General features: G+C 37.2%; 1 protein-coding gene and 1 long non-coding RNA gene across 6 annotated transcripts in view; one reads left to right on the forward strand and one right to left on the reverse strand.

Annotated features, from left to right (window-relative positions):
* The first annotated feature begins 537 nt into the window (after positions 1–537).
* Positions 538–27,379, forward strand: LOC123880916. The gene is made up of 4 exons (XR_006799368.1): positions 538–550; positions 2,411–2,421; positions 14,999–15,002; positions 25,941–27,379. It is a non-coding gene; the product is annotated as an uncharacterized LOC123880916 (long non-coding RNA).
* Positions 11,533–27,421, reverse strand: part of LOC123880913 (RNA-binding protein Musashi homolog Rbp6) — a 656,888-nt gene continuing 640,999 nt past the window's right edge. For 2 of the 5 annotated variants that reach the window (XM_045929319.1, XM_045929318.1), the window contains 4 exons: positions 15,925–15,990; positions 14,431–14,651; positions 12,573–12,639; positions 11,533–11,944 (listed from right to left, as the gene is read on the reverse strand). In XM_045929319.1, coding sequence (XP_045785275.1) covers positions 12,598–12,639; positions 14,431–14,651; positions 15,925–15,990 — 329 coding nt within the window. In that variant the 3' untranslated portion in view covers positions 11,533–11,944; positions 12,573–12,597. Of the gene's footprint in view, positions 11,945–12,572; positions 12,640–14,430; positions 14,652–15,924; positions 15,991–22,759; positions 22,972–27,421 lie in introns of those variants that run through there. The other 3 variants (XM_045929321.1, XM_045929320.1, XM_045929322.1) reach the window with 2 other exon arrangements.

Genomic DNA, 27,421 nt, shown 5'->3' on the forward strand with positions numbered 1-27,421 from the left:
ACAGGAGCGAAAACCACGTTTAGTCGTGAAACACGTATCTACGTGTTTAGGTATATACAGAATATCAACAATAATATTATGAAAATGCAATAAAGTTTTAAGTTTGGATGTAGGAGGTAATCTCCCAAACTACTTATCCGATTTCAAAAATTATCATATTAACTGTCATATTAACATATAAACTTACCTACGACCAGTGGCGTGCATTGGACCCTAAGTCAGGGTAGGAAATAGTTCCTCTTTTATGTCTCTATGGCCTGACTGGCACGCCACTTGTAATTTAGAAAAATGAGCCAATGCTCATTGCGTGTTTTAATGCTTCTATGATCTATACGCCACTAGTTATATTAAAAAAATTATTATTGCGCTAGTTCAATTAGGGTAAGGAGCGCTTTTATGCTTCTATGATCTGCACGCCACTGCCTACAACTCGGTCTATGAACATGAGAATTTGCAAGTAAGTTCTCTGTTTAACGTAGACTCGCCGCTACGAAAGTATTTTGAGAAATTCCAACGAAATCTATAAAAAATCTTAATCTATGTTGTCTAAGTCGTGGAAGTTTTTGATTTTTCTTTAAATAAATTCAATTCATTTATTTTTGAGCCCTGGAAAATATACTTGCAATTATTTTAGTTTAGTTCATAAATACTTACGTAGAGCTTGAAAACTATATGGTTACTTCACGCGATATTCAAGTATTTTAATACGTAAATAGTCGTAACTATAACTGTAACTTAAAGACAGCCTACAGTAAATTATACCTACCTAGGTACTATAAGCTGCAACAATCGCTTTAAATTAAAATAAAGAAAATTTTGCGAAATGAAAAAATTGATTTCATTGGCTCATTCTCATAACAAGTATTCGGCATAGGACATAAAACGAGGGAAGCTCTCGGTCTGGCAGTTAACAGACTATTATAAAATTTTATACCGGAATTTATCTCCTTTACTTAGTATCTTCTCTCAGCAACCGCAATGGGCGGACGATAATTTTAAATGGTCTGCAATCTCACGAAAAATTCACACACAATATATTCAGGTCTTAAATGCTGGCGCTGTTCGTTCGTGTTACGGAATTACCAATATAATTTAGCGGTACCTGTCTGCTAAAATATTTTTATCGCAATCTAATTTTTAACCGACTTCTAAAGTCGAATGTATGTATGTTTGTTCGCGATAATTTTAGAAACTAATGAACCATCTTTGATGATTTTTTCACTTATAACGTGCAAAACTCGGGCCAATGCCCCACCTACGACACTGACTTCGGCGGCATTGACTTCGAGTGACTTATTTACGGAACATTGACCTCTAGCGTCAGTCAGATGTTTTATTTGCAATATATTTTTTCTCTCATTTATTTATTTTTCACATTTTATCCTATTTTTAAACAATAAAATAACAAAAACAACAGAAAAAATAACAGAAACACAGAAAGAACAAAAAATAAAATAACATCAACAACAAAATCAATAAATAACAGAAACAAAAGAGAAATAAAATAACATAAACAACAAAAAACTAAAATAACGGAAAAAAAAAACATTGAATAAAAATATGATAAAATGGATCCCACTGGCAACAGGGTGGGTTGGACCCAAGCCGCCAGTGGTCAGGGCTCCAGAGTGAGGAACCTCCTCACAATGCGTGCCGTCTCAAGAACCACTGCCTTCTGTATCTTACCCTTGATCCAACAGTTAAGCGACAGTTTCTTAAGATGTTGGTCGAAACTGTTCGCAATAAGACCGTGGACTGATACAACTATCGGTACAATAATCGCTGAGTCAACACTCCACATGGCGGTAATCTCGTGGGCCAGGTCCAAGTATTTCGATACTTTTTCCTTTTCTGCTTTCACTAGATTATCATCATGTGGAATAGTGACATCAACAATCATTGCTCGACGCGCTGATCGGTCAACTAGCACTATATCAGGTCTATTGGCTACAATATACCTGTCAGTGATAACCGACCGATCCCAGTAAAGCAGGGCACTGCTATTTTCAAGAACTGACATTGGGTCGTACCTATAGTACGGCACCTCAGTATCTACAAGGCCATACTGAAGAGCAAGTTGTTGATGGTTTATCTTGGCTACTTGATTATGTCTGTGCAAGTATTCGCCGTTAGCAAGATAAGAACAACCGGAAACAATATGTCTGAGGGATTCCCCAGGAAGATGGCACGCACGACAAATGTCAAGCGTTCCATCTTTCATTATATGTTTCCGGTAATTATTAGTCTTAATAACTTCGTCCATAATTGCACATATATACAAATAAATTCCTATATTGTTAACCTTTTAACAATATAGGAATTTATTTAAATTCCTATATTGTTAACCTTTTAACAATATAGGAATTTATTTTGTGATTGTTTTTTGTGGTATCTTAACAGTAATCATCAGTACTATCACCTGTCTTCGTTTTTGCTAGCGTTCTGGTTACACCCTATAGGTATGTATAGAATCTCGCGTTTATAATTTTCAAAAAATATAGTAGGTACTCGAACCATACTACACAGATTCGTTCTACTTTCATAATAATATAATTGAAGTAATGTAACCGGGTAAGTGCGAGTACGTGTCTTACGCGTGCAAGTTTAGTGTAACCCGGGGGAACGCTCACTTGTTAACTTGTTTCACAGCCGTGAACATCACTTCACCTGTTCTAGCGAGGCCCATAATATTATACGTGTCGTTTTCCTTTAAACTACGAGACTGTGGGTATATTGCAAAGCGTTTCCACTTTAAGACATAAGTAGATTGGTGAACTAGTATTAGGTAGATCGGAGTTGGATAAATGAAAGACGTTTTTCGAAAGAGTTTAAATTAACTGTAATTCTAACAACAAAGGAGCTTTATAACTAATACAAAACAAAGTAAACTATTATCATTTAATGCAGATTATTTGCGTAACATAACAAAACTACTTGAGATCACTTTAATCATGTCCCCCCTATTATACAAAAAACTGCGAAAGATCCCATGACAAGCAAAAAGGCGGCAAAAACCGACGCCAACACAGAGTAATAACCCTAAATTTAGCTATTCATAAAGCATAGAAGTTCGATTCTTCCTAACGGTGCGGTGTTCATGCGGTAAGAATAGGTTTTTTGAAAATCCCACGGGAACTTTTTGATTTTCGGAGATAAAAATTTACCTAACGAGAACGAGTAAGAGGCCGACGTCTTGACCATTAGTCTATCAACACTTTCTATGTATAAATAATATGTAGGCATATCTAAATATTATTTCGTAATCAAACGAAACCTTTTCTAAGGTTTACATTCATAACAATCGGTCACGAAATAATGTTTAGAGTCCCATTGTTAAAGTACAATGCAACAGATTCGTTTGAAAGCGAGTTAAATTGTGAAAAGCGCCCCTTAGGTGTAAATAGAGTCACGTAGTGTATAAGCTGCCTCTATATTAGAGGCGACTGGGACTTTCACTGTCCAAAATAGAGCAAGGTTTAAGGTACTAAGCCAAGATTTTTCATAAGGTCCATTATGTTCGAACACAGTCGAACCCCTGTAGATGTTTTAAAAACAACTTAGTTCGTTTCTACGCACATAAAATATACGTAGTTGGTTGCTGTTAGCTTTATTTCTTAGGTCTAGGCAAACGTATCCCTCCTTAGACTGCATCATCAATCAGATGTGATTGTGGTCACACGTGTGTTTATGCTTAGAGCGGTTACGCACTTCATCCGATCAGATTCCGTGAAAATACGGATATAAAAAACTCAGACCGAATTCAGATATTGCTTACGCACTAATCCGATCTCTGATCCAAATCCAAGCTGTTCAGTGGTCATCATAATAATCTACGTCATATTATGTCCGATTTGAATCCGAAGCACATCCTAGATATTCTCACGGACGACGTAGAGAACCCTGATGACGGGAGTCGCGGCTAGTGCGTAAGCTGCCATACAAAATATGCTACTACTTTGAAATGTATTTTCACGGATTCGGATCGGATGCAGTGCGTAATCGACCCTAGACTGAGATCTATATCTATGAGAGTATATGTATAGAGCGCACTTTGAGTTTGATACAACTTGAGCCAGACTTAAAACGAGACAAAATTATGTAAAGATCTCGTTTTAACTGTTTTAAGTCTGAAACAAACTAAGAGTGCGCTATACGTATACCTACTTACATCTCAATCTTAGACGTGGCGTGCACCATGGTGGGATCCACCAGCCAGTAATCAGCTTAAAACACTGTTCGTTGCAACCTAGCTGCCTAATGCATACCAGGAGTAACTTTGAAAAATGTTATTGTTTTAGCTAATCGCACATTGACTCAGTTGACTTGCAAAGAGCGCGTTTTTCAGTAGTGCTGCTGAATTCATAGCGAAGAAATAAAAAAATTGTGTATGCGACTGAAATGTACGGTCGGCAAGAACTTCTTCTTTTCTCTAATTAAATTATATCTAAAGACTATCACCCACGAAAGATAAGAAGGCATGTTTTCCACGTTTTCCGCAAACCTTCACTATATTGATAACAGATAGATTATAATGAGGTTCATTTGGTTTATTAAATATCTTGTTAATCTCAGCGCCGATCTCTTAGCAATGTTACCTCAACTTACCCTGCAGGAACAGTAGGTAGACGGAGTCCAATCTTCCTTGATGGTTTGAAGTCCAAGTCTTCTTAGTTGATTCGTTCATTGAAGTATTTTTATATAGACCTGTGATTACGCCTGCATGGATTTAGGTTTTATAAAAATCACTTGGGAACTCCTTGATTTTTGGGAATAAAGAAAGAATATCTAAGTAGCTAGCTATAAATATACCCTATAAAGCCTGTTCTGCGATTTAACGGTATACCTACGTTGAGTTTATTACCAATACAAAAACTGTCATAAGGCCGCAATTACACTTGTAGTTTTACTCATGGAAGAAACTTACGTAATGAATTGATAACTTTACTGAGGTAAATGTACCTAACTACTGTAAGGTTATTTTTAAAAAGTTGATTTGAGTTGTCAAAAATAATATAAAATTATTAATTTACCTAATGCAGGTAGTTTGATAAAATCGATATTTGGCTCATTCGATGTCATACAATCGGTTGCTAGGTGGCCAACAAGATTGAACTTGCATAAATACGGGTGTTTTGAAGGTTTTAGTTCAGTCTCCTTCTGAGATTCGGAGCGATATCGCATATTTTCGGTATTTGGATTGTGAACTGAATAATTAGATGTTGTGATAGCAATCACGCTCTAATTAATTTATTTATTTTGGCATTAGTTTGTTTAGATTAAAACTCTCGGATAACCTTACACATTAAACTTGTGTTTTTTTTGTGTTGGTTTTGGAGAGGACATTCCAATAATTTGATAAAAATATTTAAATAATACCTGCTTTTCTGAGTGACGCCAATAATTCAGAAGCGGGACGTGTCTCACGTTGCCTTAATTTCGCTTTGGTATCTTTTTCGAACCAACCCACATTTGATTAAAATTTTAATTTAGTTTGATTTGGTGATTAAAATTTTTAGTTTTTTTTTAAGAATTTAGTCTTTTGTGAAGTGGAAAGTAACTTGCAATAAGTGGTTCAGATTTTGTATACATCGAATGGGAAGTTAGTCGTTTGGATTTATTGTTGACTTGATATTAAAACTGAGAGTTCGGCAGTTCAAGGGTAGGTTTTAATGATTTGACGGAGGGCAGGATAGCCCATGATTTGGATTTGACTTAGGGCAAGGAAGCCCGCGACTGACATGACAAGATTAATTAGAAACACGAGGACGTGTTAAATTCAGGACGGCCGAACTGTAAGGTTATTTTTAAAAAGTTGATTTGAGTTGTCAAAAATAATATAAAATTATTAATTTACCTAATGCAGGTAGTTTGATAAAATCGATATTTGGCTCATTCGATGTCATACAATCGGTTGCTAGGTGGCCAACAAGATTGAACTTGCATAAATACGGGTGTTTTGAAGGTTTTAGTTCAGTCTCCTTCTGAGATTCGGAGCGATATCGCATATTTTCGGTATTTGGATTGTGAACTGAATAATTAGATGTTGTGATAGCAATCACGCTCTAATTAATTTATTTATTTTGGCATTAGTTTGTTTAGATTAAAACTCTCGGATAACCTTACACATTAAACTTGTGTTTTTTTTGTGTTGGTTTTGGAGAGGACATTCCAATAATTTGATAAAAATATTTAAATAATACCTGCTTTTCTGAGTGACGCCAATACTACTTATAAGAATGTTTACATTAGTAAATTTTTCGTAAGTTAATCATATAAACTACTTACGCGAGTAAAACTTACAGGTGTTAATGGCGGCCTAACGTCAAATTTATTCGTTAGAAAAAGTTTAACCTAATTTCATACTTTAGCTGTAGCATAATACACTAACGCCCTGAGGACGAGATTGAGTTTAGAGCGTTAAATACCGTCTTAGTTGTTAATTCTGTCATTTTTCAAAGATGGCAAGCTTGCTTTGTCTTCCGACTGCTTTCTCACCTGACATGCAACGAGTGACGATGCAATTTAAGATGGAAGCAGGTTGAAAGGGTACCCTTAATCGGTTTACTAGACAAATTTCCTAAGTTGGTGTTTGGGCAGGTTCAAAAATTAACACATTCGCAATCTTTGCACTTAGGGAATTGATTTGGAATTTTATTAACTGCCAATGAAAAGGCTTACCTACTCTACATTAATTTTGTTTAGGGAAAACGTGAAAAGGTTTCTGCTATAATAGATAGGACCTTTTTAGATCGTGACACTGATAATATTGTGGTTTTTAATAAATAAAATGAAAAACGAAATGCAAGTACTTTATCGAAAAGTAATTTTATTATAATAAAATGTGACCATGAAGAAAATAAAAGTTAATTCTGTTCATGTATGAACTAAACTTATATAACTGGGTCCAGACTAACCCCGGCAGTTCCACGAGGTTTGAAAGCTCTTCAAGGAGTTCGTAAGATCCGAGTTGTATGAAGGTATCTTTATTATTTCCAGAGGCTTGCATGGAAGTTCAGCCAGTGTGAGCGCACTTCAACCGAGACAATTCTGCTCTACTTTTCTCGTCCTACTGCCGCGTTTAATCTGGACCTTGTTATTGATAGGACTAAACATCGCTCAGAGAACATTGTAAACATTGTTGTGATTCTGCTAGTCATGTTTGGTTTATTTCTTTGTGTACAACGGATTTGTCACCATCGCAGAGTTCAGCGCTAGAGACTTGAAGTTCGAGATGAAATCTTACTTAATACATTAAATTTTTAACATAAATATATCATTATAATATTTTTTAGAATTTAGGATATTACAGTAATATATAGATAGATATAGGATAGTGAATAAAATAAAACAACTGGTTATTGTTTGAACAATGTCCATATTATATTTATTACCACATACACACGGCACGATGTGAACCTTGTCTTAAATCATTGTATTATAATAGGTATATGTACATTGCACAATGTGTATACATACATCGCCATACACGCGCGCCCCAAGAGGCTGTATGATTATATATCTCATAGTATTATGTACGTTATAGTAATGTAATATTCCAATAAGTTAAAGTGCACTGGTGCACGAAATCGGGGCGGCGGGCATACACACCGCTTTTTACAAAATGTTTGATATTATCATTATTTTAATAAAGAGATGCCGTAAAAACTAATTTATTCATCAATACGATTTATATCCATATTGTATATAGATTCATGTAACATATTATACACGAAGAAATGACGAAAATAATGCGCCGACACCGCAACATCGCGTCGCGGTTCGTTCGCCTATCGTTATCTCCTTTCTCTAATATTTTAAATGTACATGACACCAAATTCGAACGTATATATAAATCCAAATTTACTTTAATGTAAAATCTTAGGTAATTGATTTTTATTGCTATAGAAAATCAGTCAGCACGCGAAGCACGTAATCGAGAAGTAACCGCGAGAACGAAACCAAGCGGGCGGCGTTGCGCGGGCGGGAGGGATGCCGGGAGCGAGTTGTGAGCGCCGGCGGCCCGCGCGCCCGCCTCGGCCTCCCCTCGCCCGCCGAGGCAGGCGCGCCTCCGCCTCAGCCCGCCTCTATTCTCAAACGCTATTCTCACAGACACGCTCTGATGCTGCTTGATGCAACCGATCGGTTGAAGTCGGTTCGTGTGGAGCCAATGCGCGTCCGGTCCTACGCGAATAACTATACCTTTGGTCCTTGAAACATTAAGTTGGCCAATGCCGAGTATGCAAAGCTACTGATCTAAGGCCGCCTCGGCGACTCTACGAACTTTACCAGTCTGTCACTTTATTAGATTAAAATTAATTATTATCTTTATTAACGATATAAAGTACATAGTGTAAAATAATGTAGAATGTTATTATACAAAATATAATAAATTATTTTTTTTATTAATTTTTACTTAGATGGATATTATACGATAAGTCGCAGTGTTAAGATCACATAACGAATTTTTAAAATAAATTTGAGATCTCGCTTATTAATATTATTACGTAGTCTTTATTTGATATAGAAAACATTTCTAAAATGGCGACTGAAATTAATTAACTAACGAGTGAAACGAACAAGCGAGAATGTAGCGGCTGCGGTGGCGAATGTAATAATTCTATACTAAGATGTGCCTCAAACTAGGACCGATCATAATCGTGGTTGTGCCTCTTCCGTGGGGCTACATTTTCTAAAAACCTTAAGAATCGACCAATTGGACTTTTCTATTCACTCGAGTGATCAATCCCAAAAATATCAATTATAAATGGCCTACAATTTTATTCTACTTATCATGAGCCATTCTTATCAAAATATCGTTGTAAAGTTAGTTCCACGCACACCGAGCCGCGGCGACGTACACGCGGGCCATACCCAGCTACTGAACAAATCTATTAATATTCATTTTGAATGATTGAATATCCTCAATAACTCCAAATTTCGCTAAAATTTTATTTAATACGTCTTATTTAATATATATTGCTTGGCAATAAATTATTTTAATTACCTATATATTAAAAGAGTGTGCTTACAATCATTTAGAATGATAATAGTTATACACGATAAATAAATTAAATAAAAACCATAATGGTATAAAAGAATGACCCGCGTGTGGAAGCCCTAAAGGGACTAAAGAAACAAGCTCACAAACCGTATCAACAAACCATAACAACAACAATGAAACTAATATCTCTGTAAAGCTAATCCTGATTGTAGCTCGAATGAGTCTAATAATATCGATCAGATGGTATCGACTAATACGTTTTTTTACACATGCGGCTAACTATTTATATACAATAGTAATTGTCATAGTGTCGTCTCGGTGCAATCGCGGCGAACGGATGGCTTCTCACGAACGAGCGAAACGAACGTCTCTCACTATATTATGTATGTTTTGTACTCGAACTCGCACGGGGATAAGCGGCCGTGTACGCTTTTCCTACATTAAAAAGGTCGGTAAGAAAATATAATTATAGTGAGGATGTAAGAGTGAATGAGACGGCCGACGGCGGTTCGGTGCGCGCGCGCCGGCCCGCCGTCGGTCTGGGCCTAACAATTATAACATTTTCATCGTAATAATTAAATATTCTAAGAAAAATGTCTTAAATACCTATAACACCGTAAATATAAAACAAATAATTACGTTAATTTGTTAGGTATGATATCGATTTTCCGACCGTCTTATAATAGACTCACACCTTCGATTTATTATCAATTTCCTAGCTAACGTTTAACAACATAATAGCGGTCGCGTCTCCTGCGGGATGCGTCGTACGCGGGGCGAACGCGGCGCGGGGCGAACGCGGCGCGGGGCGAACGCGACGCGGGGCGAACGCGGCGCGTGGCGGACGCGGCGCGGGGCGAACGCGGCGCGGCGCGGGCCCGGCGCACGCACTCACGTAGCGAACGATGTTTCGGCACGAATGAACAAAAAACGCGAAGCGAGCGCACCGCCCGGCGACGGGTACGCTTCTTTTAACACTCCATTATTCAATTAACTACATACTCATAAGTAATAAATTACCTTTAAAAAGAATATTGATTTATTTCGTATCATTTTCAATATTTTTGTAACAGGAAACATTTATATTTATAACGTATTTATATAATAATAGCATTTAAAAGATTGTTCATTATTATTATCTAAAATTTAATACCTAGATTTATAATATTAATGTTTAATTGATGTTGGTAATGAGTAATAATAATAGTAAATATAACGAATGGTTGCAACTGAGTGCACGTGTGTGTAGCGAGCGAGAGACGCAGGCGCAGCGCACGCACGAGCCCGCCAGGCCGCGCCTGTGCTTGCTGGGCGCGCTTCGCTTGCGTGTCTTACTCCTAACTGCTGTAAACTAGACAAAGTGGTCAAATTTATTTCCAGTACCTAACGAATATGATTAATGAATTGACTTTTTATTTTACTCTATTACCTCGAACCTGCGCACTTGATTTTGATTAATATATCCCTGTCTTTGGTTTACTGAAAAGTTTGAATTGTTTTAATCGTCTTTTCTGTATGAAAATTTTAATTGTGTATATTTTATTATTTTGATTAAAACTTTAAATACGACTAAGTACTGTGTGACTCCGCGTTTCTCGTGGAGCCGCAAATATTTTCAACAGTGGTCTTATATTAAGGTAAATACAATCGTAAGAAACAATGAAATATTATTTACGTAATGCACAAAAATGTTATTTATTATAATTACAATACCTACTTTCAAAGGTACAAGATAGAAATGAATTATTATCTTAATGCGATGAGAGATATTCTGAAATGTACCGACTTAGCTTTCCAAATGTCCTTATGAAAATCGTAAATATGATCATGTTATCCTTAGGATAAAATTTTATATCATAATACATATTATTAATATTAAGAAAGTATGTATACGCGTAACTAACATAGTCTTATAGGGAAGTAATCCAGAATTTTTCTACAGAAACAGAATAGCCGTTCATAGAGGTGATTTTATACAATTCGAATTAGGCGAAAATAATTACATTCATAGGTAAAATATGCGCAATATGTATTAGTATAGTAATTATGTTAATATTTGACATTAATATTAAAAATAGATAGAATAAAATATGTGTTGGTGGACGAGCGAGATAGCGCGCGGCGATCGCGCGGTCGCGCGGTTATTGTCTCCGAAGTGTCGCCGGCGCCGGACCAGCCCCTGCCAACCTATGCCGCTACGATGCCGACCGACGACTGTACAAGCGGACCTGAGGGCAGACATCTCACCCTCGGCCCAATCGGCTCCTACTGATGCTCCAAACTCTTAAATATAAAAGCTCACTACCGAAAAGTTTTAGTACGAGAAACACTCGCACACTGGATGCGGTTCTTAAATGCCACGAAACCGATCCTCTATGAATAACTCAAACGACTTGGGAATGGAAAAGTTGACATGTAAGTTACACCTTAAACTGTAATTTAACTATGAATAATAAAATATTTTAAGATATACCTCCCTGCAATCGAATCGTCTAGATGCTCTTTATATATTACGAAATGTATTTTTTTGGAGTTTAATCATTTAATATTGACAACACATCTACGGTACAGTCGAAGCGAGAATAATTTGAAAAAATACCTGTTTAATCAATAGACTATCTCTCGTTCACACGACAAAAAGTAGATTATCATTATTTACAATAGACAAGGTGTCGAATCTTATAGGGTTAGGGATCGAGGTCGGGTCGTGGGGTCGGGAGAGTTGGGATTCGTGTTGGTGGGTGTGAGGTTTAGATGCCGCGGTCGACGGATCGGTCCGCGCGGTGGCCGGACGGATTACACGACCGTCGCCGATGCGGCACGTGGCGCGGCGTGCGCGGACTGGCTCGCGGCCGCGGCGGGCGCGAACGCGAGCACTCGCCGGCAGGTTGGTGGGGCTGTGTTGCGCGTTGGTGTGCTACGCGTCGCCACGCCGCTCGCCACCTGTTTACACAAAACATTATCTAATTAATAGAGTTGTTCAATCGAAAAAAATTTAAAGATACTCTACTCTAATTAACTAGTAAGAAATTTGAATAAGAAATGTATAGTTTTGTTTACGAAAAAAATTACATCAATCTTACAAAATACTTTTTGCACCTACATTTTAAGTTTTCTTTTTTGTAACCTGTCATTTGTGTTTTGTGGTGCAATACTCGTATATACATTCATACCAGCTACTTCGACTTAGAAAGTTGTTAATTTATTAGGTAAAAATGTTTAAAAAAAGTACAAAAATGAACTTTTTTTAAAGATTTTTTAAGAATAATATTCATGAAAACTGCAATGTGTTTTATTCGTGGCTTTTTATATCGCTGCGAGAATTTTGTACAGCTTAGCTGTTATGAGGAGTATTGTTCGAGTTAATTAAATAAAAGCACGGCGTAATAGTCCTGCTTATAGCGGTATTGTTAATCTTAAAGCACTATGTAAACGTTTATTACGAACCACTTGAACGTTCATATTTGCGACGGCAACAATTACACACGCCGCGTTTTAAAGCACCATTACACATAACGACATTTTAATTATGTACCTATGCCGAGACCACACTGTAAAAAATAATACTCACGTTAAATATTTGTGCTATAACACTTTCAATGATAACCGTTGGTGAAAGCCGCAGGAATCAAGGGTCCCTGTAATAGAAAAAAGATAAAATTAGCCAAACGCTATAGATAATAGCTTATTTTTGAGAATCGATACAATATAATACGGACGAATAACGTTCGGAAACGTTCGTATAATTCAATCCAAAAGTTTACGGTTCATAATTGAATGGGGGTAAAGCGTTCGATTGAACATTAACTTCTTCCGGGGCAGATTTAAAGGTAGTAAGTTTGGAGTTCGTAGTCGATAGAGTGGTAGCGAGCTCAGCGGCCAACAAAATAAAAACAGCAAGTGGATGAGTTAGAGCGGCGCGCGACCGCTCGGCAGCGGTAATTACACCGCTTGTTCTCCTTGATTTACGGTTATTGCCCGTAGGGGCATTCCCGTTACCTAATAAGACCGTTTTACACCCAGGAACCACATGAGCCACACTCGGAGCGGGCCAGCGGCTGAAAAGGTTCATTTTTTCATTAACAAAGTATTTTTCTGCTTCGACGATTGCAAATGATCGAGTTTATATCCCATTTGATAAACGGATTGACTAAATGTGAACGTTAGCTCACAAAAGCGTCCCGCGCGACCTTTCTGACACAGCAAGTCTTAAAGAACTCTGAAGCACGAGTCAAGTTCGAGTGTAGTTGCTTTTAGTATTTGAAAAGGGGATGTCTTACTTTGTACAAAGGAAAACTAAAAGCTTTAAGAGCAGTTTGAAAAATGTCTCAAAGATACGTCGACGTGAGGAGTTAAGATCTCGGCGGCGGTGGCGGCGTTGGCGGGTGCCGACAAGCAATGAAGACTGATGGCGTCTCTGGGAAGCAGTTATGGAGCACGGTCGCAGTTTTAAAAAGCCATTACCCGCGGCAATGCACCGCGTAGATTGCCGCCGCCATCGCCCGCCGTTCTCATATTTCGGAACACTTTATAATCGCATCTCCCACGCTTCACTTCCTCGCTAACTTATGGTGATTACGCCGTAAGAGCGACGGGAAGATCGGTTCGGTAATGAGATTGGACCGTCTCGCTAAAATTTTAGAGTGTCGCCTGCTAATTGCGTCTGTGGTGCCTGTCACGTGCGGCTTGACAGCGTTTAACATAGGGTGGCTCTACATTTAGGAGTTACGCTGGCGTGAAATAGAGCGCAACTAAAAGTCTTGAAATTTCACATAAAATGTGTTTATTATTACAGGCAACGTAACCGTAAATTAATTGTAATATTACCTGTGTATTTTTCCTATAGCAAAATAACAGAAAATCTTGCATTAAATCATTAAATGAATTTAAGATTCCTAGGAGCACAAAATCAGAAAAACAAAACAGAACAAACATTAATTTGAATTCCGTGACAGTTGAAACTTCTCGAACGGGGACAATTTTCTGAATTGCCTTCATTCGAGTCTTACTGGAATAGGCATTTTTGAGCATGACGTAACAAATGAAAAAAGTTAGAATCGAAAGTTAATAACTTTATCCCATTTATCAAGAAATAAAATAAGTTTGAGTAATTCTTCTTCATTGTTCGAATACTATTTCAGAACTGTGTAACTGCTGCTACGTGGTTTATTCAGATAAAATTACTATTTAATAGGTAAGTGAAGAAATAAGTTAAAGAGACGACTTTAAATAATGTTCTGCCGAACTTTGGCGACGGTATCCAATGCCAATGATACCAATACTTATCTTATGTCTGTACAAGCACAGATTTAGGCGGCCCAATACCGTGGCGTGTTGAAGTCCCTACAAGAGATATTGTTATGTCCAGCAGTGGACGTGTATCGGTTGATAGTCATGATGATAACATTACTTTATGTTTTGAAACTTACTGGGGTATAATTGAGGGGTGCGCGGCTAACTGCAATGGCGGGAAATCCGGAGGGCTGGGGGCTCGCTGCCTGTACGTAGCCGACGCTGTCCGCCGCTGAGCCGTAGACGTCGAGCGCGGGACCCGGCGAGCTAGCGGACGGGAACCCCGCCCGGCCGCCGGCCGTGTGTGGCGACGCTGGAGGTCCAAACCCGGCTGCGGCCGCCTGGTAGTTGTTCATCACTGCGGAAGTCATAAACCAGTGGTTAATATTAACCTGGCAATATTTACTATCAGGAAAACTACCACTAAAGACGGACTGGAACGGTGTGGCGAGCATTTTTGTGTACTACGTCTACTAACTCCGTCCACAGCCCCTCTAGTCATATAGAATTTGTAGGATAGGCGGATTTTTACGTTGCAACCTAACCCGGCCCATCTCGTGGACGATATCAATATGGATTAAATATCACTAGTACGAGTAGGCTCATCTTGAAAAACTTTAATAGTTTTTCGAAGTTTCGATATCATAAAGAATAAAAGCGACGACGAGCTTATCTTGTAAGTTTAAGAACGATTACAGAAATCAGATAAGTATAGTATTACAAAATCTTAAGACTGTCACCGCGCAATGGACAAAAATTCTCGACGCGCTGATGGGCTTGATCATTTCGCTTTGTTGTAAAAGGAGACTTATTTTCACAGTGTTATAGTTTTATTTACGCTGCTTTGGATGCTAGAGTTATTTTACATACTTATTTGTATATGTGTGGATGTTGTGGATGTCCAATATTTCTGACACGCGGTCCACGTATTAAAGACAACAGGATATCATTTCTATTTACCTAACTTATTTAGAGTTCTGTGGACTAAGCCGAGAAAAATGTATTTTTTTAGAATTTTAGAAAGTCTTGATTAGGGATGGCACCAATTGTACATGTACGAGTATGTAAGAACTCGATAACAAATTCCGTTTTCGAAAATTAATTTAAACACCGTACTAGTATTATGCCATAACAATTGCAAAATATATCGGATATTTTACAATGCGTTAGTTATTACTTAGTTGTTAAGTACGATACCTATTTCTGTTTTCAGCACATATTTCATAACCACATGCATGCCTCAATCTTCAAATTTTGTACGGGATAGTCGTTCGTAAGTAGTTTCTTTGTAAAATTAACTATTCAAAAGGAACTTCCATGATTAAACTTTGATAATAGTTTTGTTATAATAAAATATGAGTGGGGGGCCATTACTTATTATTAACAGTAAGTATAAATATTTTTAAAATTATTCTTGACATTCCGTAGTAAGGAATTAAGTAATTATGTTTATCAAATTTTGTATACCTCTGTAAAAATGATCCTAAAGTGGACGACCGATGGATGTTTGTATGTGAAAATGCTTTCGTTGATGTTCCTGAATGATATGAGTTACATGATTGGATGTAGGTTAGTCACATGATGGGCAATGAGGAATGTGTTCATGTAGGATGGCATGAAGGCGTCCTCACCTGAGAGCGCTTGCGCGAGCAGCGGTGTGTTGTTATTCGGTGTGAGTTGGCCGTTGGTCAGGTCCACTGCAAACATACACATGGTTCGCATTCGCTCCACGTACGCGAGTGGTACACACACTCGGTAATTATAGAACATACAGATCTATGACTGAACCATCAAACTTAAAAAGGAACTCTGCCCGAAGTTTATTATTGGTTTAAGTATAGGTAGAGTATTTCAATAACGCCCGACATTAAATTTATCAAGCGCGAATAAACCTGAAGCGCGTAAATGCATGAATAATTTAGCCGTTGGAGACAGATGCCGAGCTGACGAATGAGCACGGCGAAGACTCCCCGGGCTGAGATTATGTTGGAACAAAAAATATAACGTATGTCACGTGCATTCAAATGAAAAAGAGAGCTCGAAGTTTCGCGCGCATAAATCACAGAGGACGAAAAAAACTTTTACAAAATATCCAGTAAATTATCTGACGTGAGTTCTCGGTGGCACGCGGCGGTCTGCTTATTGAATAGGGAGCGGCATTAGCATACGCTGCACGTAGCGGCGGCTCGACGCCGCTCGCTCCCGAACTCGCTTCTCGCTCCGCCTTGCCCTCCGCCCCTACTACTATTTCGCGCAGAATTTTCAAAGCTTTTAGTGTCTTCGAATTTTAAATTAGTCTCAATTGCTAGTAAATGTAAATGTAGGTGGGTAAATATTCGGTCTACGCTAAAATGTTCTGCTCGAATCCACTGATTATATTTCTATAGGTATAGGTAATCTATCGAATTGGTTTTCTGTATACTTTTAAGTGCTGTTTTTAAAACCGACGTTCATAGATATTCCCAAAAAACGAATCTATTCCGTTTTCGCTTGCTCATAATATAACCATTAGTTTTATTGACTTGTACGACAAATTTTATTTTTGTTAGATGAGCGAGTTGTTATTTAGTGTGAAAAATGAAGGCCCGCGGCCGCACCAGGTGATTACCGGCCTGCGAGTGACTTTGCAAAAAAAGTACAATATAAGTAATGGAGGATGAATGATAGATGGCACGAGCGGGCCGCGCTCGCGTCGGCTCGCGCCCGCTCGCTGCCGGCCCTCACTAAAATGCTGACACATTTTAATAACATTACGCTGCGATGTGAGAGGCTATTTATTTGAGGGTTGCCGAGTAATAAATAGGAATTTGAGTAGTAGCGCAGACACGTCTACTGATCGTTAACGTGTCGATAGCACGTAGCTCATTCTTTTCCCATTATGTCGACGGCACTCATATTTATTGTCTTTCGCAGAAATGAAAATGAAAGACTACAACATAACCCATGTTATGATTTAGTGCATAGATTGATGCATACAAGGTTCATGCTAAGCAGTCATATCATAGTTTAAATAATAAAACATGGTCACTAACTATGGGCTTCATTAGAAAGTCACTCAGCGGGTGATGGAGAGAGTTTGAAGTTTCTCTAAGTGATAAAATCAGAAATGAGGAGATCCATTGGAGAACCAGAGTAAGTAACAATTTGCAATGAAGTGGCAATTTACATGGCACATAGTTCGAAAAAACCATAGACGTTGGGGTCCCAAGGTGTTAGAATGGCGATCTTGCACCGAAAAGCGCAAGGGTTAGAAAACCCCCCCACTAGATGGACACACGACATAACTAAACGCAGGGAACCACTGAATTCAGACAGCGCAAGACCGTGCCGTGTGGAAGTCCCTACAAGAGACCCATATCCAGCAGTGGACGTCTGTCAGTTGAAAAAGATGATGATGATGATGATGATGATAAATGTTAATTGTGCTATTGTTAATAGGGATTTATTAAAAACGAGCAATGAAAATTGTAAGCATCACATGCTTAAAACTTAATTATTCAATCAAAGTTTTCCACGGCTCGGATCACAGACAACAAAGTTACAACAGGCCCGATTAAACTTGAGCAAGACGTGTTTCTGACCACAAATAATTTACAACTTAAACAGTTGTCTTTACCAGCAAGTGTGAAGCAAGTTTGCGTATCTACTTAGTGTGCTTAGTATGAGATTTAAGACTGAGGCCACACAATGCGTTTCTGGTGCGTTGCGGCGCCGCACCGCTGTGAATTTGAGTATTGGGTGCTACAATGGATACTGCGTTGACAGTGCGGCAAAAAGTATGCCTTGTAACGCACCTCCCCTCCCCGCCTCTTGTGGTACAGCGATTTCTATGTAAGATAACAAAGTGGTACCTACCGCTCAATTGCCAAAACGCATCGTGTGGTTCACTCTTATATCACATCAACGTTAATAGAATTTGAGCTTTGAAACATTTCACCGTTAAACTAAAATGGACCTCAACTGCCTTGTCTAATAGTTTAGGTTTGTCCATATTTATACAGCAAGAGCTCCGAACGGAAACGTTATGAAATTAAAATAGGTGGTACAGAGTCTTTAACTTTAAGTCACAAAACTTAAGGGCTATTTTACTTTGACGTAATTGTGTTACAATTTCGATATCTATCAACGTTGGGTGAGATGTAATAATCTCACACTAAGCGTACAGGTCATATCAGCTGTGGCGGACGCTAACTTTGTACATTACATTGTAACACATGTTTTAGATGTAATTTGTGTGTTAATGGTTAAGTTGTTTATGATTTTATGGATGAGCATTGAGCGTATTCCAGTTTTGTTTGAAAATAGCATTCATTTTACTAGATAAACTAGCAGCGCGCTCCATTTTCACCTGGGTTGAACACCACAATATGTAGCCTATAATATCCATCTGGAATAATGCACCTTTCGAATAGTGAAAATTATTATTATTAAATAGGTGCAATAGTGGTTACGAAGATTTCCCTCCAAATACACACAAACCTACAAAATTTGCACTCTTTCTTTATATTATTTGTTATAAAATTACAATATCCGTGGTGCACAGAAATTGTGGATAAAATAAGAGTATGTTTGCCACAAAGTATTCCAATAAAATACTAGGAATACGAAATAATTTTACAAGTTTGCACCAGGCAATTTCCAATTTTATTGGCTTAGCTGCGAAGTCGTAGGGACTTTATAGAGGTAAGGTGATTCGCACCCCAAGTAAGCCTCTCACCTTACGGGAAGCACATATTCATCTATAAATTCAGAGGCCGTCTTGCGAGAGCTATTCGAACTTTCATAATTGGGAAGTTCGGGGAAAGTTAATAATTCTTCTTCAGAAGTGGGATGACGGCCGAACAAAATATTCACAGAGCGTACTTCACCTTAACGCCCACCCTTGAAATCATGAGCAGGTATTACGTTTTTTTCCTTGCAACAATGTTGAAAAATATAATTGACATTATTACTTTCATAAGACTGTTTATAAGAATTTAATTGATGACATGAATTGCAACCTTTGTAAGAAAGTCTAGGTATTATATGATTTTAAAATTAAAAAATATAGTTACTAAATAAATAATCAGAGTAAAGCAATTAAATATCTCTTTAAAATTCTGAAGAGCGAGATAATATTCCTAGATGAAGATAATATGAATGAGGTAGGTATCTATATATACGAATTTGAGTATGAAGCTGTAAAGTTCAAATATAACATTCGAAAAGATAGCTTAATAGATAGACGTGTAAGAATTGAAAAAAAAAGCGTTTGGAGTTTGTATACTTAATAAATAAAAAATACATAAAATCCCGTACATTTTCAGGTGCCTAACTACAAGTGTATCGTAAGTAATAAGTAGCAAAGTTTAGCAGAGAACTCTCAGGTATCAAAATTGAGTACTCATGCCGCTCGAGAAAAAGATCCCCGTTCTTCATCTTCCACTCGGCGCGATTGAAATGTTTTATTTCAGCCTACACGTGAGCCCCACATACTCGTACAGACCGAAAACGTATATTTAATAGCTGCCATCAATAACTCGCCGCGAAGATGATACGCTTTAGCGGATGATACGTTGGTTTATCATCTGGGACTTATCTCAATTGCAAATTAATGGAATCTCTAGATACGCTTCCCGTTTTGCACGCGCCACCCTCTAGTTTTTGATTCAATGCAAGTTTTTATCTTTCTTTAAATCTCACACTAAAAATAAAAATATTTCATTGCATTTCACCGTGTAGTTTAATCTGCGTCCGTAATATTATGAAGTCCCGTTTTTTTCACTTCGTTCATTTACCTTGGTTCAGTCATACATCGTTGAAACATGAAAAGCGATATCAAAAAGCTAAAATGAACCCAGAAATATAAAATCACACTTTGTAAAACAGAGAAAATTTTCAAAACTTGTCTACTGAATACTGAATATTATAAAACATCGTCTAACCATGTATTCAAATTATAAAATACTTGCGGCAGACACCGCTTACATCTACATTAACAGCTACAGCAAAAGTTATTACATTTTCTATTCTATGTTTTAAATCAGAAATGACTACAGAGTCTAATGGCATGAAATTAGTTTTCCAATATTTTATGTCCAGCCTAGAATACCTTCTGCCTAAGGCACAACGGTTTAAAATACAATAAATTTCTATTCTATTTCTTAATTCTAATTATAACAAATACCACTATAAAAAGAGTTTGCACCACCATCACAATATTTTACCGACAAATTTCTACCGCTTCGATCGCTTACTTAACTACCCGCTAAATGGTTAAAATAAAGCAATTATTTATTTTCCGGCTTTTAAAAACTTCGGAACGAACCTTTCCACGCTAATTTTTAAGCTTCACTAATTTACAATAGGAAGGAATTCGCCCGCCATAAAACACTAAGACTAGACTATTCAGATACACCGCTAGTAAAATTTTATAAATCGCCAGATCGAGTCTACAAATTCTGCTTACTTAAGTTTAGGCTTTTGACCTTCTAATTCTTTGTCTATACTATTTCTATTTATATATTCTAAGCTTTGCTAATATACTTATAAGTCGAGAACACTAACAATCTACCACACTTTTTATAAAAATTCTTCACAACAGAAACTCAGCTTACGTATAATTTTGCCTACACTATTCTATGTCTTCAACGGAGATACTGGTCAAACTTTAGTTCAAATTTCAAAGATAAATGTTACTCGCCCTATTGCTGTTGCGGACGGCACACTCCATTCACCAAACTGCTGTTTCTCTTGTATTGCGTCAACACTATCGTTTTCATTGAGTCGACATGAACATGTCACTATTGGAATTCTGGTATACAAATCTATCATCCTTTGTCATATAAGCGTTCAAATATTTTCTAAACTGCTGATATATAGAGACGTAAAGGTAGGCTTACACAGAGGATGATAAATTTGCTACTGTAATTTTAATGGTTTCATAATCAGCGGTAGGTTGGTACTTAATATAGTCTAGAAGAAATTGGAACGCTAATAGATTCCAGGTCAGCATTTCATTAATGAAATTCTACTATAAAAAGGTACGGGCGATGGAGCTTGCTAGGCTAACGGATTACTTTAAGAGATAATAACATCTATGACATTCACGAAAAAAATAAAACTAAAAATAACTCTGACCCATCCATACACAGCACTCTTAATCTATTGGCGATGTATATTCGCCGATACTATCTTAAACTAGGAATATCTAGAGTCAAAATGAATATCTAATAATATAGGGAGAAAAGTTCGGAACGAATACGCATAGCAGCGTTCCGACCTACACAACAAGCACTAAATCTTTAAGGTAGGTACTAACACATTAAAAAGTTAAATTTCATTATGTATCTTAATTAAAAAATTAGTAAAGGAGTGGACACTGTTCGCGACACGTGGTCATTTGCCGCCTCATCTATTTATTTGCAAGCTCATCGAATTATCAAACCCCCTCAAAGGTTTTTCGTTTTTTGAATAAAAAAGTCGTAAAGTGTTAGGAGTGAATTGGATATACGGGCGAGAGACTGTTCTTCGCCGAGAATAAATCTACATTCTGAAACAAGTGAGTGCAGGCGAGTTGCATTGAACTATGCAAAATAGTTGCGGGTCTGGTCCGCGGGCTGCATTCTGAGGGCGAGCGTGTAGAATGTGAGGAATGCCGAAGATGCGGCGGCGAGACCGCGGTCGCACGTGCTCGCTCCGGCGGGGGCAGCGGCACCGCGCGGCGAGTGTGCGGACGACACGACACCTGCCCCCGCCGCACAGCATGCGCTTACCGGCCTGCCGAGGGGGCGCGCGCCGCGGACACCAGGCTGCATGTGCCGCATTGGATGAGTCAGAAAACGGAAAGCCAACGTTAACATTCATTTAAACCGCGTGGATATTAAACTTGGATCATAATAAGGAATTATCAAACTTCACCGCACGCTAGCCGACTCCACGCTGCATACTATTTCTTTCGGTTTATTTTGGTTGCAATCGATAAATAAGCGAACGAATGTTAAATAAGTGGGCTGTGATCGACCTCGATTGTCGAATGAACAGTTGGACAGTAAACGATAAAACGTTTTGCTTATATAGCGGAAAATTCCTTTATTTTAAAATATATTGGCTTCACAATACCATAACCTTACGATTAAATTAAAGACGATATGTCGAAACAGTGATAAGAACAATGCTAGTGACTTAAATTACACATTAGAATATTTGACACATGGGTTACATCAATACAATATTTAAAAAATTGTGCTTTAAATACCTAAATTATTTTATCTAATATATTGGATAAACTTCCTGAAGGAAACCGCGTTAATTTGATTATGTTAAAACATCGTATCGAGCTATAGGGGCAACCTAGTCGGGCGATATGCTCACGTACGCATCTGCGAATTATCGCTGCCATTGTTATAATTTATGGCACGAGTTTGCGACATTGCATTCCTTGGCTGCGATTCGGGGGAGAATGGAGGGCGTGATACCAAAGAGATGTTCGCTTTAGAAAAGATTTATTTGTTTTCGTAAGATATTTCGGGAGCCGTTAACGGTTGTTCCGGGATAAAGAGCGGTTAGGTCGTGGCTCGTGGCGGTCGAGGCGCGGCGCGGGCGGCGTGCGGCCTACGAGCCGTGCCCGAGCCCGCCCAGGCTTACATACTCCACACCGACCATCAGACGACTTTCCGCCGGTATTACTCCCACTACACCTGCGGCAACAAAATAAAAAAGCTACAAAGCCCGCCACGGAACTGGGGAGGGCTCCGACAGAACCGCGGCGCTTAAATAAAACAAAAGTATGTCAAAAAGTAACTACGTTATCCGGAGCCCAGATATGTCTGCGCTTTGTAAAATTAACATGGAATGGAAAATAATACAATGCTAACAAAGAATTTAAACGCGTCGAGCGACGTGAGCGGTGATAGGTAGCCCTATGTACCTGACATACGTAATAATTTTATGGTAAAACTTAAAAATTTCTAATGTTTTTGAATTTCTGACACGCAAATACCGTGATGTTATTTTAATGATCAATCTCTATTTGTATCACGCACAACCAAAGTGCAGGGGATAGGTTCATTACGTCATGTAACGGTTGGTATGCTTAAATCTTTTGTACATATCAAGTTCAACACTTAATATTTTCTAAATTTTGGTTTATCTTACCGGAATATTTAAAACAGATCTCCAATTATAATTTTCCGCGCATATTAATTTATTAAATAGTACATTAAAATACGTATGCATATTATATAGGCAGATACGTTTAAATGCGAAGCTATTATTTTAATGACGAATTCAACGATACGACTTAATAACAGGTTTCATTTATGACCAAAAGCCACACATTAAATATAAATATTGTATAATTACATTACACGATATAAGTAATTTTTAAGCTTATTTTATTTATGACTAGTTTAGAGGATGGCGATAAGGACGGTCGCACACGTAGCGATTTTATGATCGAATTAACTTAGATATATTTCGTAATTAATTTCGATGAAAATCTTAATTTTGTTTATTGCGAGGCGCGGCGATAAAGCGACGACTTGCCACGAATCGAAGATAATCCTTTCCACCCATTGTTTTGGTGGGACAGACTTTATCATTTTTCGGGTCTTTGAAAACATTAAACTGTTATAATAACATTAACACGAAGAAGGTAGCATTAAATACTTGCATCCAAAAATATTACACAACAACAACAATAAATATTATTATTAATAACATTATCGCTTAAGCAGTGTAAATATATAAAATATAGAGAAATAACTTTGAAACACAAAGTAGGTATATAGTATCTACATAAGTATACATTATAATAATAGCAAATATTCAATTAGGTATTAAAATAACACTTTCCAAGCTCGATTATATTATTTTAATTGATTAAACAAAATTCTAAACTAATTCTAGATAGGTATAGGTATTTAACAAACTACGCAAATGAAAATCTATTAAGATGAAATATTCCTACTCATCCTCTAAACTTAGTAATTAGAAATTAATCCCTAAGCTAATCGTCTACATGTCTTATCTGTCTAATTGTTATAGTGTAGAAGTTATTCTTAGATATCTAACTGCAATAGTATTGACTGAACACAACGTGTGTATTTAAAATTATGGTCGTTCAAAAGCTCCTATTTGAACCAAAAAAACTTACTACTGAATATGATTTACAAGTATGCAACATGTACATACCTACTGCAGAACTTTCATACAAATTTAACGTAGATAAATCATTGTTATTAGGTAATTTACATACAAAAAATATAATAAATGAAAATTAAGTATCGCTATTGCTGTCGCTAAGTAATACTTTAATTTGTTCACGAATATCAAATTGACAGCACGAACAATATTACGGGTATATTGACACGTAATTAATTCCCGTTTGGTACACCTGTGTAACAATGTTATTATATTTAAAATAATACCGGTATCTTGCAATTTACCCGCAATTCGCGCAGAATAACGCAAGTACAATAGTACTACCACAAAAAGTGGATAATGTATTTCCTATGTTCCCTCGTCCAGTGATAATACGCTGATATGATTGCTGTTTCATGCGGTTACACATTTTGTAGTAACAGCACGCGTGTGTCCACGAACTGGGAAGCAAAAATGCGAAGTCTGGTTGCCTTACTACGTGGGAAATAAATGTTTTAACACTCTACGATTTATCTTTAAGTTAAGAAGAGTTTATAAGTTGTGTTCAGTCTTGTTTACACGCTAGAAAAATTTAAATTCTACCCGCTAGAACATGCTATGTTGAAGATAAATACGTTTATAATGTTACTATCAAAACGCTATGGAGATTATATCTAATGAGTTAAACTGGTTCACCTAACCTAAGTCCAAGCATTACTCGCTACATGATGAATAAGTCTAGGCTAAATTTTCAATAAATATGCAGATTACATTTATAGTTGATCCAGCATGTTTAAATGACTGGGTGTCGGCCCTTTTGTATACAAATATTTCTGCAGATATTATACTTAAGTTTACACGGTCTTTTCAAAATATTATCTATTTCATTGAAACAAAATTTGGACATCATTATAATATTTTAGAAATGAAACAGAAAAAGGAGAGTCAAGTAGAGTCAATTTAGGTGTTTTTATGTTGGCCAAGCATTTTGTTACTTCTACCAATATAATGGACGCTAAGATCATTGATTAAAAAGTTATCAAATTATGGCAATAAAACTGAAATAGTCATAGCTTATCATAAGGTTATCACTCGTGCGAATTCTTTTTACCTATGTGACACTTTTTTCGTTAAAAGTAACGATTTAAGTATATAGGTAACTCTTGTTTCATACAGGTGGGTTTTATATTATGATAATGATATTAGTATAATATGTTTTACAATTCCATATTCTTCTATTCCGCTATGGTATATTGCCGATTTATTCAGCGTCGTGGTGCAAACATGGTTCAAAGTGTCGTAAACTGTACCCTAACTGTACCCTTGCGGATTATGCTTTTAAAATACAATATGTACTGGCTTGCATATAATATGTACTTGTTTATTTGAAGAATTATATAAGTAGCTTATTACAAAATGTCACAGGTGATATTTTAATGTAAAATCATAGAAAATTTTTCAGATAAGAAAAATCAACATTTTGAAAATAAGCTTGACTACTACCTTTCTCTAACACTAACTACAGAAAAGTTAATAGTTGCGTTTAAAATTTTACAGTTTTTATTTATACGCTAAAAACAAACTTTATTACACGTGCTTTAGAAAACCGCAAAGATATCGAAGAATAATGAACATTAAAGTATTTCTGCATTTTTGCTTCGCAAATATAAAGTCTTCGTTATTAGAATAGCAAAGGACAAAACTCAGTTTTATTTTCTTAAAAAAGCTTGAGTTGATAAGAGCTTTCTATAGCAAAAATATTTTATTTTAATATAAAGCGTATTTATAACATAACTAATGCTCGCAATTGTCGTGTTTTTATACGCTTGTGGCTTAAAACGTCTGTCTCGCGTGCCGTAAAACGGTAGCTTAAAAGTAATTAGTGCAAAACGATTTGTTTGACTAATACGAAAGCAAAACAACCACAGCCGACCGTGGTCAAATCTACGATAACATCTACTGTGGAATTAAAAGTACAATAGATCAAATTTTCGTTCAAACACAGTGCCCGAAAAAACGTACTTGCTTAATTTTCCAACGCGTTTGCGAAAATATTGCACTTGCCTTCGGGTCAAAAATAGAAAGCCAAAAGCTTACGGGTACGATTATGGCAGAACGAAAAGGACTTAAATACGGTATGTAGGACAAATAGCAAGAAGAGTATTTGAACAGCTGCGCGTAACTCCGCTCATACCGATTAGGCACTCTCGTGACCGTATTTGACGGAGTAGTTTATTTTCTTTTGCAGATATTACAGTCAAATTATACTAAAATCTACTTTCTCTTCATTGACTAAATTTCTTGAGTAATTTGGGTACTTAAAGATCCATTTTTTGCCAATTACTACGATATTTACATACACGTTAAAGGACGTCATTTTCAGTACTTTTGTTTGAATCTGTTTAGACCTTTTAAAAAGCTTCTCTATTGATGAGGAGTAGGCATATCGCATGTAACTTGGCGGTGACGCGAACCACGCAGAGGGTGGCGCAAGAGAAGGAATGGGGGTGCACGTGTAGAGACAGAGAGCCAAAGCTAACGTGGTATTTGCGCTAAGTGTTTACTTGACGCGTAGCATTTGAGAATCGTTAGGAAGAATCGCTTGTAAACAGAGCGAAGCGCTCGCGTTAGGTCGGATACTTTCAACAAAATTCTGAACGTAAACAATAAATAGCATTTCTCAAAACTTGGACGTTTTGTAATTGACGGCGTGGCAGATTTATCTAGATGGCTCAGTCATTGTTAGAGGTGTTAACTTGTTAGTAAAGTTGTTAGTGAGAGTTCATACGAACTTTTCCCGTTGCCTTATAGCACAAGTTAGCGAAATAGTAAGTTAGGACATAGTCACCACAATTATAGATTACGAGAAACTTTATGGGTTAAGTTATTTAAATGGTTTGCGAGTAGGTTAGTTGGTTAGGGATAGTGTGGGTAGCGAATCGTTAGCAGTTAGTGGAATGCATTGTCGACGGGCGAGTTCACAGATGCATGGCGTGTACATTGTAA

Source organism: Maniola jurtina, chromosome 3, assembly GCF_905333055.1.
Source record: "Maniola jurtina chromosome 3, ilManJurt1.1, whole genome shotgun sequence".
NCBI lineage: Eukaryota > Metazoa > Arthropoda > Insecta > Lepidoptera > Nymphalidae > Maniola > Maniola jurtina.